Below are 12,435 nucleotides of genomic sequence, written 5' to 3' on the forward strand. Positions count from 1 at the left end.
CAGGTTAGAGGCCAGTCTAAAAGCAGCATTGCCATTGCCATTGCAATTGGATGAAGATTGGGCCAATGTATTTGTCATACATATGAATGGTGTTTCTGCCTATGCAAATTAGGACATATTCGGACATAAGTGTGGAGTTCATGTGCATATTCAAATTAATCCCAAAAGAAACTTGAAATACAAAAAAAGTTATATTTCATGTATACTTTTACTATGTAAAGTTTTATTGTGGTAGGAGTAAAGGAAAAAAATAAGCCTATTTGGGTGTATTTTGGGAATATTCGATTAGTGTATAGCACACTGTATGTTCAAATTCATTTTCAGAGAAACTTTTTATACAACAATTTTACTTTCCATGGGTATTTTTCATTTTCATAGGAGTAAAGGAAAAATATTACATTTTTGGGGTGTATTGTTGCCTGGCATTATTAGCACACATCTCAGATTGATGAGAATTAACCATATTTCCCCAACCAGGATTTCTAAGGAATATTAGTATGTTGTTCTGGACACCTCATAGAAATGATCTATGCTGAAAAAAAAATATTTCACAATTAGTCTGTCATAAAACGCTACTTTGCCTGGACTATATCACAGACACCCATTTCAGGTCCCACTTGCCGAATAGTTATTCCTCCACATGTGGCTGGAGGTATGTGGGTTTTGAAGGGATGGAGCTTTTAAAAGAGGAATCAGGCAATCCAGACCTGCTTTCCACTCACAGCTGGATAATGCCTCCACTATGTTAATGGCTTAGAGTGCTGCACAAGCTGTATTAACAGCCTGGCATTATTTTCTGCAGGACATTTTCAGATAAACAATAATTTTACTGTAATGTTTATTATATATAACCTTCCCTTTTTTAAACTGTATTTTGGAATGCATCTGTTAATTATGTATATGTTGGAAAGCATCTGTTAATTATGTATGCGTCATAGAAACATTTGCTCCTTCTTTTAGGTTCCCTGCTCTAGACCTGACACAGCATCTATCCAAATTAGAATAGGGCTAAAGGTGATCCTTTGTGCTTCACGTAGGCATCTGTATTTGTTGCATGAAGTCTTGGGCTTGTCACTCGAGTACAGAAACACATAACACGTGCAAAAACACAGCTATTTTTCCAGGCTAACCCAATTGTAATTTCACCACGCTTAATCAGCGTGACCTTGAGGGTGGGAGTCCCCAACACACCAAGACACATTATCTGCATCTACCATGGCGACAGCAAGTGTATTTTCCCAAGATTCCACTTCCCTAAAACTAACAGTTCCCAGAGACTCATAGTGGCATGTCTGCATACATTCCTGCTTTTTCAGCATATGCATTTGAGCTGGAGCGACACGACAGGAATGCACGGCCCATCTGCTATTCAAACGAAGGAGAGTTTGTGGGAAATGTTATGAAGTTCTATGAGACAATTAAAGTTGTTGCGTACAGAACATACAAGCACAGAACATGTCATCCAACTTATAAGCATTTTATTGATTCCTTTTTCTTTTTTTAGACACTGTTGTTGTAGGGAAGGCAGATGTTTTGAATCCATCAACAGTCCATAAAAAGCCCAGCCCAGCCACATGCTCTCCCCCACACCTGGAGGTGATGGAGGGAAAAAAGGCGGTGGGGTGGGGTGATTAGTTGGCTTTGGCCCTTAGCTGTGCCCGCTTGCCAGTGACGGCCTGGAAGCCGGTCTTGATGCTGGCCACGGAGCAGCGGGAGTGGCACGTCTCGCACTGCAGGAAGTACAGCCGAGTGTCCTTCTGCAAGATGGTGTCTGGAGAGCGGCACGTATGGCAAGTCACATACTCCTCTGAAAAACAGAAACACACACACACGAGTTAGACACACACTTTAGAACAGCTTGTGCAAATAGCAATACCAATTAATAGAACAATAGAAACAAATGTGTCACGGTCTAGCGCCTATGGTTAAATACCTTAATCTTAATTAAACAAACAAAACAAATATAACAAATTAAAAAAACCTGTCGGTACCTATTTGATAGTTTAAACACATTTCAAATGCAACAGCATCAGAGTACATTCCCAAAAACAAAACATACTGTACAAGCATGCCTATGACCCGCCATCAGACCATAACTTCGTATGGTCTTGCAAGCCCAAAGGAGCAGGAGATATGGGCTGGAAGTGAGCTAACAGTGATCTGCGCTCATATCCCAGGTCCATGGGGCATTAAAAATGACGGAATATTATGTTAATGATCCTTTTCATCCATTTATTGAGGAACAGTTAGAAGGCCCACTTCTGTATTACAGCGATTGCATCAGACCTGCCATCAGCCCTCACTCAAGCTGTTGTCACTCTTAGGCTACAGGGAGAGAGAGAGAGAGAGAGAGAGAGAGAGAGAAGCACAGCAGAGCGGAGCACATGTCTACCCGGCAACAAATGAAACACAGTGGGACCTTTCCTACTGCCAGACCATCAGAGTTTGTAGTCACTGGGAAATGATCTGCTATGTTGTGATAGTATTATGATGAGACGGTTGTTGAGGGTGCGGTTAAAAGTACCAAATGCCTCGAAGGCAGTACGAGACTAAATGAAAACATTTTTCGAATCCACTGTGGTTTCGGGATAGAATTTATGCCATAGCTAGCTGACCCTAGAATATATTTAAAATTACCTTTTTTTTTTTGTTTTGTTTGTTATTTGGATTAGACCATAACTCACAGAGTTGGAGCCATACTGAGAATATTTAAATGTACATAAGAAAACCTGTAAATGAGATTAAGTGATTTTGATAGAGATATTTTGACTGAAAACAGTTTACTTACCCTTGATTGTGAAGCCCAAAAGAGATTGAGATTTGACATTTACCTGATGTCTGTGTGCGGTATATGATGTTCCACTTGGATTCTATCACTAGGGAACCGATAGGTAGCCTTTAACTACCCAACTGAAATATTTGTTTGTGGGTTTGATGGTGAAGAGCAACAAATTTCCAAACACATCGCATGTAAAGTATTTTGAATGTTTGAGTATGTTTGATTTGATTTTATTCTGGAAAAGTCAACTGAGGTGTATAGATTAAGTTTCAGTTGTTTGGAACAGCCCGTCTCTGTGCATGATTTATGAAAAGTGTGTATCGGCAATTCCCCAACCTAAATTCCGGTGGCTAAATGGAATACTCCTGTTGGATTAGCCACTATAGAAGTCGAAAAACTAAACTAAGGACTGACGAGTTGCAAAGGACTGACAGGCTGGATTACTTCACAAAGGACTAACAAAAGGAATGCAGATGCTTGCCGTTTTGCTTGAAATGGAAAGGCGCAATTACCACACGTGTTAGGGCCGTAAATGGAAACAAGCTAAGCAAAACATCTAAGGTCTTAAAAGACATCTGTGCAAATACATGCAACACAAAACAGTAGAGAAAAGCTTTAAGAGGTGTAATAGTGACTCCTAATCAAAACTGCAATGCATGTATACATCAAGTTGACCCAACCACCTAAGGCCAACAAGCTTTTAAAATCAACAATTGCAACTTGCAGAGGTGAACTTGGAGTATGTATTACTTAATAAAAAAAAAATTAAAAAAACTTTGCTTGTGGAAGGTAGAAATGTTGATCTGGTCGATGAATGTATGAACATATCCATAAAAGCATTTGATCAGGGAACATAATTAACCAGTGGCTTATAGATGAAAAAAGGTTACAATACCCAGCATACTTTTACCAACCAAAATTAAACAATGCTTTTCATAAAATAATTTGTTCTACTTTCAGTATGAAAATCATTTATTAGGCTAAAATATTATTATACAATTTGTACTTCTTTAACATTAAAATTAAATGGCCAAACTTATAAGCAGACAAATCAATCGAGAGAATGTGTATTGTGACAGTGCAAGCTCCTGTGGCTCTCGATAGCCTCGACTTTCATAATGGACAAGCCGGGACAAAATAATTGTGCCTCCTCTTGCCCTTTGTGACCACTCTACAAACACTCCAGTGCAATGAATCACTGGAATATTCCATTCCCCAGAAACTGTTGTAGCCACCTCAGACTAGGGGCTGCACGAGAATATAATTTTACAACTTGAGTACTCCTTGCCTGAAAAAATAAAGCTCTCAAGTAGTGGAAGGAGGGAGTGGGGGCGGAGGTCGTTGCATGTGGGAGATATAAATAATAGAGTTCGTAGCACATCTTTGGATATAGAGAAAACCATAAAATGAATGATATAAAGATGACACTTGGTCCTACATTACGCAAAGGTGAAGGCATTACGCTGTAAATGACATTAATTTGTGAAGCTGTGTACGCGTAATAGTCTGTAAGGCTATGACTGACTCAATGATGCATGTTTCTTTCATCACAACGACAGTTGGGAAACAAATTCTGCATTATTAAATGCAGCAATGAAGAACTACCTATTTGGAGACAGAACAAACAAACTATAACAGACATGCTGCTGCTCTACAACTTTTTGATATTGCTACTCATTATCACTTTCTATTCCATTTTCCACAAACGTCCATCAACCAAACGTATGATTTGCATTGAAAACAACAAGGCCATAACTATGTGCAGGTTGGAGGCTGGATCACCTGGTTTCTGGCCAATAAAAAAAAATAAAAAAAATGTTTAGGGCTCAAACTGGAATTCAAAACTGGCAGGATTAAAAAAACTGAAAAAAACTATGCGATAGTTCTCCATGTTAATGCAGAAACCCAAAATGAATGTAACTGCTCAAAGACTTGAGCACTCTGTGCAACCCCTAACTCACACTGAATTGTCTCACCCCCTTAGTAGTAGTAGCTGTAGCAATGTTATATCGGTGGCTGCTTTAGGGGTTATTCAGATTCTTTAGCTAGTGTCGAATGTCTCTGAATGTCTGAAAAGGCTCTTTGGATGCTTAAGGAAGGGACACATGAGCAAAGAGTGCAAAAGAAAACTGTAAGAATCTCAAAGCAGCGAACTCTGCAAAGCCTAAAGCCCAATATGATCTTAAAAGATGGCCTCATCTGAATTCAAATGAAAAAGATTGATGCCGACATTGAGATCTTGATAGGAATGAATGTTCCTAAGGCAATGAAACCTGGGCACATAATCAGATAAGGGAATGGACCATACGCAGCCAGGACATAACTAGGATGGGGGGGGGGGGGTCAATGGCCAGCTCAACTTTTGTTCTGTTATGGAGGAATCTGGACCAGTGTCAGTGATATTCAATCGCATTTCAAAGGAGAATCTGAGGGATCTGCTAGTCAGGCATTTAAAGAACCATTAAGATAAGAAAGAGATGTCATGTGAGGACAGGAGATTCATGGACCTGGACAGTTAGATCGTACAAGAACCAACACTACTACTTACATTTACCTTTTCCAGATAAAGATATTGTCTTGCCTAACAACTATAAGGTAGTACCATAACCGTGCACCTATACCTCTGTGCGTGCATTATGAAAAGTCAGCCGTTCCCAAACTAACCTCCGGTGGCCAAATGGAATACTCCTGCTTGAATTATACACAGATAAGCAAGGATGCAAACACGCACACTAAATTAACCCTTGCCACAAAAGGCCAGCCAACATTAGTGCTAATCTTCCATCATACATCCACTACGAATAATTCAGAGCCTTCTCTACTGCTACTTATTTTGTATTAATATTAATTTCTGGAAACGCTTGTCTGGGAACAGTAGCCATAATAACATTTGCAGCAAAGACAACTGGCGCACCAGGGAGTAACACTGGGTTAGGAGGAAGACATACACTGCACTTCTACTGGCACAAGTTGGTTAACCATTTCAAATTCTCGATTAATATGCTTTAACATCCTATTTTAGCAAATTCATGCAGGCCCATTTAATATCTTAAAAAAAGAGCCAACTTTATAGATGTAACCTAATTTAAGATGTAAACCATTATGGTGTGACAATAGCTCAGGCTTTCAGTTAGCTAGCTAGCTAAATACTGTTAGCTTCATCCCTATCTTCGCTACCTTAGTGAAAGTCATTGTTGGTGCCATTAATTTGCCTTTCACAGCGGACATGTGCACATTGAGTGCACATTTGCATTAGTCCCTCCAGGGTCTTGCGAGGGTTAATTGCAGCCAAAAGTGATTGAATTTGCTGAATTTGAAATTCCATTTTTGCAGAAATAAAATGATAGTGCACTGACATCTGTAGTGCACTAGTTGCTGATAAGTGCTGTATCAAATAGAACACTTACGTTAAGCACCTGGCGGAAGTGACAGACGCAAATCTGCTTGCGAAACCCGCAAAAACTTAGATTTAAAATTTAAAAATGAAATGAAAAGCTGGCGAAAGGGCTCCTCCTCTTCCGCTTCGTAGCCAAGATGGCGCCCGGTTAGGGCGAGTAGTGTCCATTGTTTTACATTGCATTTTTATACCGGTTGCAGTGTGCCATCCGGGTACTTTCAGTGCACTGAATTCAGCTGGTTTTGTCAGCGTGGCGCCCTAAGCACTCAAAATCAGTGCTCGAGGTGCTCAAGTGTCCGATAGTAGACACGCTCTCTGTCGATAATGACGTTGCCCAGCAACGCCGTCTGCGTGTTTAGTTCAGTATGATAGTGACAAGTGAAATTCGTCGCCAATTTCAGTGGAAAAGTAGTTGACTTGAGCATACTGTGTGCGTAATACGTTTTGAGTGCTTAATTCATCATTGTTTGACATGTATGTGAGGCATTGTTTGCGAACCTTATGAAAATAAGGGTTTTCATGAAGTTACCGTGACCGATTGGGTATTTGGGCTGCATGCGAGTGCACGTTGCTATTAGTAGCGATTAGCATGATAAGAGATTTAGTTAGCTTGATTGTTCTCTCCCTTGTACGTCGCTTTGGACAAAAGTGTCTGCTAAATGACTAAATGTAAATGTTCTGTTTTTATGTTGACTATGTAATAAGGATGGGTTCATCCTGTTAAGATTTCGACTGGATGAAATATGAATGAGATCCATGTTGCCTAGTGTAATGTCCACTATGATATGTATCTAGTAATATTAGTTGTGTAATTGTTATCATGTAGCAATAACTCATGTTAATGTTATTCAGTGCAGAGCTGATTTGTCCCTATTCTCATTGCAGACCACACACATATGTACAATCACACGCATCGTCATGTAATGAAAATTGATGAATGCACATTAAAGGTAGATAAAGAACACTTTGGTTTGGTACTCGCGGGTGTTCTAACAGACTAGATCCAACAAATAGTCCTTTCTCTAATGCCTCTGGTATTGAAGTGACTGTAGCATTCTTTGAATACGTCTTGGCTATGACGAGATTTGAGATGGCTGATAAGATTAGTGGTGTTGAAGCCTTGTTTCCTCGTCGTTGTGCCTCTTGATGAACATTTATTGCACTCCGCAACTCTACTATCATTTTTTGATATTGTGAAGTAGTTCCACACCGCTGACATGATCATTTCAACAACTGCACCATGCTTAAAAACCAAACCAAATGCAATGATCAATCTGATGCTACTAGATCACACCATCAACCCGTGACCACATGTCCCAGTGTTTGTTGTGACAGTGTTTATTGTTCCATGAAATTGGTAAATGTTGGTTATAATTTTTGTTTTTAAGAATGGTTCATTACTTGTGGGGGGGGGGGGGGGGGGGGGACATGAAGATGCACTTACTTATATATCTTCTTAAGACATTCTCTATCTGTTTCTGTTGGAATCTGCCTTTGATGATGAGCTGATTACATCCGTCTATAGATCCACTGAAAGATGAGGAAAGCCCCAATGAGCCAGAAGTTACTACCATAACACCACAATGAATCACTTGACAGAACGGCATGACAGTATCGGCTACTAATGCAGGACTTATTCAGTGAATTTCTCAGACAGAGCCACAATTGATTGGTTAAGTTTACGAAAGACATCCTGCATGTCTCATTAAAACACCATTAATTGTTTCTACATGATATGTGTTGTATGATCATCTTTTCTGGCATATTGCAAAGCTGTGTTATCTGGAAACATTCCAAATACCTGCTCAAGCCTCAAACCATGCTAAAATGTAAAAAAAAAAAAAAAAAAAAAGAAAGAAAGAAAGAGAAAAAAAGAGATCTTACCTTGTTCCCAACTCAGCCAGTAAGAACGCCAATAGATGTTTAGGCTGTCGATGCAATCTAGTACGAAAATAAAATGATCACATAAGTTACAGTGATAAAGACCCCTCAAGGCATAAACTGTGATGGTGAGCCACTCACAATTTGCAGATGTCTACGAAGTTAACAAAGGAGCTCTTCTTCGTGCCCACCCGGACCACCTGAGGCGGCTTCATCACAAACTTCCTTTTCTCCCCGGCAACCATGTCAGGGTTCTTCTCTCGCATGATGTTAAAGGCCCGGATCAGGAGCTAAGGACCAATCAGGCATCACAGGTTAACCCACACTGGCATCAGGTACCACACCACAAACTAAAACCACCACACATAGCAGAGTGAGTGCACCACAGAAACAGCTCATAAAACACTAGTAAATACTGCATTACTTGCCAAAACTTTCCATTCCTTTTGAATTCTTTCAAACAGATGTATAAAATGGATGCCACATCTTACCTCATCATATGTGTAGTCTCTCTCTGATCCGGCCCACTCTGGTCCTGTCTGTGTGCTAAACATGATGTCATCATTGTTTTTGTTCTCCTCATCCTCCTGGGCTGCAGACCATTAAAGGGGTGGGGGATTTCAAACAGAAGGCACATTATTCCACATAATCATCTAGTATTCTCCATGGAGGAAACCGAATGTATCCAAATACAATGCATACACTCTTGAAGCAGATGTGGCTCCAAGTCTGCTTGATCAAGTGTCTAAGGGTTTTATCAGATTATTATTAAAGGCCGAGGAGGTCGCCGGGGTGACAGCTTCACTCACCACCCTCTTTGCTCAGGCTGTCCACATCCTCCAGGAAATCCACCTTTCTGGACCTCTTCTTCTTGGCCGGCAGCAAAAAGTCATCATCCACTGGCTCCTCAGAAGCTTCATCTTCAATTTTCAGCTCCTGCCATGGCACAATAATTTCAGATGACAAACACACAGATAGTCAAAAATGAAGACCATTTGAGAAGACAGTACCTCCAAAAGGTTAATACAACGCAAGCCAAGATGTGCAAGTGTGCTATTGATGCTCAGTAATTTTACACAATTTAAATAGACTAGTGTTAGATACAGAAATGAAACTTATTGAAAAGGAAAAAAATAGACACAGCTTAGCGATCAACTCAAGCCATTCATGCTATAAACCGTATTACCTATTGATCAGGTATATTTATCCATCAACAGATAGCCTATATGATGTTTTAATCAACCAGTTGGCAACCCAACATCACCTTTTTGCACCAACAAAAAAAAAAAACAGGACAGCCACCTTCACCCTACTCCATTCCTCAGTGTAAAACGGTCAAAACAACCAAAGTAACCTTGTAAAATGAATGGATATTGACGCTGTACAATACAACAGTAAAATAATTTTAAACGCAGAGTGATTACTAGCAGTGAAAAGTCTGAGTGGGGTTGTGCCAGGATATCCCCACTCATGGAATGGCAATTGTTAGACCAGACCTAGGATAAGTGTTGTTTGGTTTCTGATAGCCTGCTGGACAGGGTGTTACATTAACAGAAAAGCTTGAGCAACAAGAGGGGAAAAATATTCACACAATTATGAAATTCATAATTATGTTTCAGGACTGAGGAAAACTATGAACACATGATGCAGCTGTCTGCCAAGCCTTTCAAAGAATATACAGAATTGAAATCAAAAAAGCAATCAAACTGTCAGCTGCTCAGACACTCTCATGATACAACACATGTTGGAACATTCTTACCTTCACTCCCTCTTCCAACTCATTTTCAAATATCTTGTCTTTCCTGGTTTTCTTTTTCTTCTTCTTCTGGTTGAAGAAATTGAGATCATCCAGATCATCCGATTGATCTTAATAAAAAGAGAAGGCCATTTCAGGAGGAGAAAACAGCAGTTGTTGCAAAGTCACATCTATTCTCTCTACCACATCTTCCCACTTGTCTTCCTCTCACCTTTTCTCCTCCCCTCATCATCATCATCGAAGTCCAGGTCTTTCTCCTCGCCACCATCCACCTCGGTCTCCTTGGCCTCAGGCTGGGGCTCATCAGCTGCCCCTTCACCCCCCTCTTCATCCATCATGAAGGGCTTCTTCTTCTTCTTCTTCTTCCTACTCATTGTTGGGTCAAATATCATCTGTACACCACAACAAAGAAGAAAATATTACATTTAGTGTCAGACAATTGTGAGCGTCATAAACACCTCTGCTGGTACAAGTGGGGCCGATGCTGAGGCGTAGACACTGAGTTTCTAATAACTGGCTCTTAGGAAAGCCAATTGCACTGCATAGAAGCTGGTTATGACTGAGTTACATTTAAGTCCCTCGATTAAGAACTATTCTCTCCTTGCAATGGCTTTAGCAAGCTACCCTAACCTGTAATACCCATGTCAGACTCAAATCATAGTGCAATCCTAACAGGATTCTGCAAGGGCAATGTAAAATCGTACATACAACACATTTTGTAAACAATATAAGTACAATGCTCGTAGGAAAAAAATAGCCCTTTGAGTAAGAGGCATTTGCTCAGCCACTGAGCTACAGCAAGTGCTAGAGTCGTCTGATGTAACGTGTAACAAACCGGCTAGCAAGCGAGGCATATAGCAAGCAACACGGCAACCACTGCTTACGTTTACGCTGTGACAATCGGTCCAGTATCTTCAATTGATATGTACACAAAAAAATAAGTTAGGAGGATTTTAAAGGCTTAATGAAGAACAACATTTATTCCTGAACGAATTGGCTAGGGCACTTAAAGTAGTGACAATGGACTGTAGCTAGCGCTCACGACAAGCTACTGTTAGCTTATTCACCGTAGTGGTAGTTGCTCACGTGTGTTCAGCTAGGCCGCACAATCGTTTAATTTCTAATGAATAAGTCATCGCATATGCATTCAATATAAAAGTAACATACCTCGTCGTCCGACATCTTCGGAAACTGTGGTGTTAATCTCTAATCCAAGAATTTTCCAATATTTCGCTTGACAGACGTATAATTCTATCACTTGAGTTAGGTGGGTACCATAGACATAGTAGGAAACCGGCAGAACTTCCACGCACGCGTGAAAAGCTTCCGGTTCACGGGTGAATGGGTGTGTTCAGACTCCAGAGCCCTTCTATAAACTATCTTGTCCCATCAACATCAGTGAACCAAAGAGGGTGAACTCAATTACCGCCAGTAAGTTAGTAGTGGATCTTTGAAGGGAGTTCTTCTTTCCGAGAGACTCATCGTTTTTTTTTTCGTTTACTCTCTCACACAGATAGCTAGAATTAATGTCAAGGTGCGGTCCATTCCTTGTCTTTGGGCGGCTACTAGAAAAGCGGACCTAATACTGTCCAGATTGTTCTGCATATGGATCTGCGCTAACTTATAACTCTCACTCCAACTGTATCTTCTGCTTTGTGTTCATGTGCAGCTCTTTCTCTCTCACTGGGAGGAGGGGTCACCTTGTTACTGTTCACATAAAGAGCAGTGTTTCCCCTACAATGATATTAGGGTGGCGGCCCGCCCCCCCAACGGCCCCGCCCGCCCCCCCTGGAAGGTCAAGTAAAAAAAAAAAAAAATTTTTTTTTTTTTTTTTTTTAAATATAGCGCCAGATCACAAAATAAGTCATTTAAGGTTACCTTTACCATAAAACATGTAAAATTATACTTATTGACTGCTGTCATTCAAAGAAACACATGAACATCATAATTAATTTAAGTGTTTGTGTCCGCCGCCGCGGTGTGTCCGCCGCCGAGGCGCACCGCGCCCCTGCCGCCGTCCCCCTTCCCCCCCCCCTAAGCTGTAAACCTAGGGGAAACACTGAAGAGGATAGGAGTTAATTTAGGCCAGGCAGTGAAATTTGGGCACAACAATAAAAAGAACGGCTCTCAACTAAGGAGCCGCTGAAAAGCCATTTTAAAACAACATTTTCATTAATATCTTATGCTTTATAGCATCAATAGGCTAAACTTTCAAGAGCAGCTTTTGGATCAGGTGAGCTGTGCAGGGGCTGAGGGACGCTGATTTGGCAGGAAATGTGTGGCAATCTGTCTCTCCATGAGGACACGAAGGGCACTGTACCACTTCATCACTTCACCATGTCCTCCACCTGAAGAGGCATAAGCCCCATGCTGCATTTTCATGTTGTCTGAGCTCTGGGCAGCACTGTACTTTGGAGATGTAATGGAAGTTTTGGCTTTTTGTCTATCTATGACAGTTTGGAAATGGTTGGTCAAGATGTTCATGATCCAGTAGCATAATGATGTTAGGACACTCAGGTTTAAGAGCTGGGTGGCTAACCTTCTGGGAAAGATGATAATAATTACACATAGAACTCCTCTGCATCCTAACATGAGTACTTACATGGGACAGGTTATCTCTCT

The 12,435-nt window shown here is 40.7% G+C and overlaps 1 protein-coding gene across 1 annotated transcript; it reads right to left on the reverse strand.

The window, feature by feature from the left end:
• Positions 1 to 1,458: 1,458 nt before the first annotated feature.
• On the reverse strand, positions 1,459 to 11,133 carry eif2s2 (eukaryotic translation initiation factor 2, subunit 2 beta). The gene is made up of 9 exons (XM_080846192.1): positions 10,981 to 11,133; positions 10,025 to 10,205; positions 9,817 to 9,923; positions 8,867 to 8,993; positions 8,549 to 8,649; positions 8,199 to 8,347; positions 8,061 to 8,117; positions 7,621 to 7,706; positions 1,459 to 1,807 (listed from the first exon to the last, which is right to left on the reverse strand). The coding sequence occupies exons 1-9, from the start codon at positions 10,993 to 10,995 to the stop codon at positions 1,632 to 1,634; spliced, it is 999 nt and encodes a 332-aa protein (XP_080702318.1). The 5' UTR covers positions 10,996 to 11,133; the 3' UTR covers positions 1,459 to 1,631.
• Positions 11,134 to 12,435: the final 1,302 nt, after the last annotated feature.

This window comes from Sprattus sprattus (genome assembly GCF_963457725.1).
Source record: "Sprattus sprattus genome assembly, chromosome: 10".
In the NCBI taxonomy this organism is placed as follows: domain Eukaryota; kingdom Metazoa; phylum Chordata; class Actinopteri; order Clupeiformes; family Clupeidae; genus Sprattus; species Sprattus sprattus.

What these genes read in the sequence shown, in the direction of transcription:
- eif2s2 (XM_080846192.1), bottom strand. An exon ending in TTCGTAGACATCTGCAAATT is followed by an intron (nt 8,118 to 8,198) that starts GTGAGTGGCTCA and finishes TTTTCGTACTAG; the next exon opens with ATTGCATCGACAGCCTAAAC. An exon ending in TGTCTTAAGAAGATATATAA is followed by an intron (nt 1,808 to 7,620) that starts GTAAGTGCATCT and finishes TCTGTTTTTCAG; the next exon opens with AGGAGTATGTGACTTGCCAT.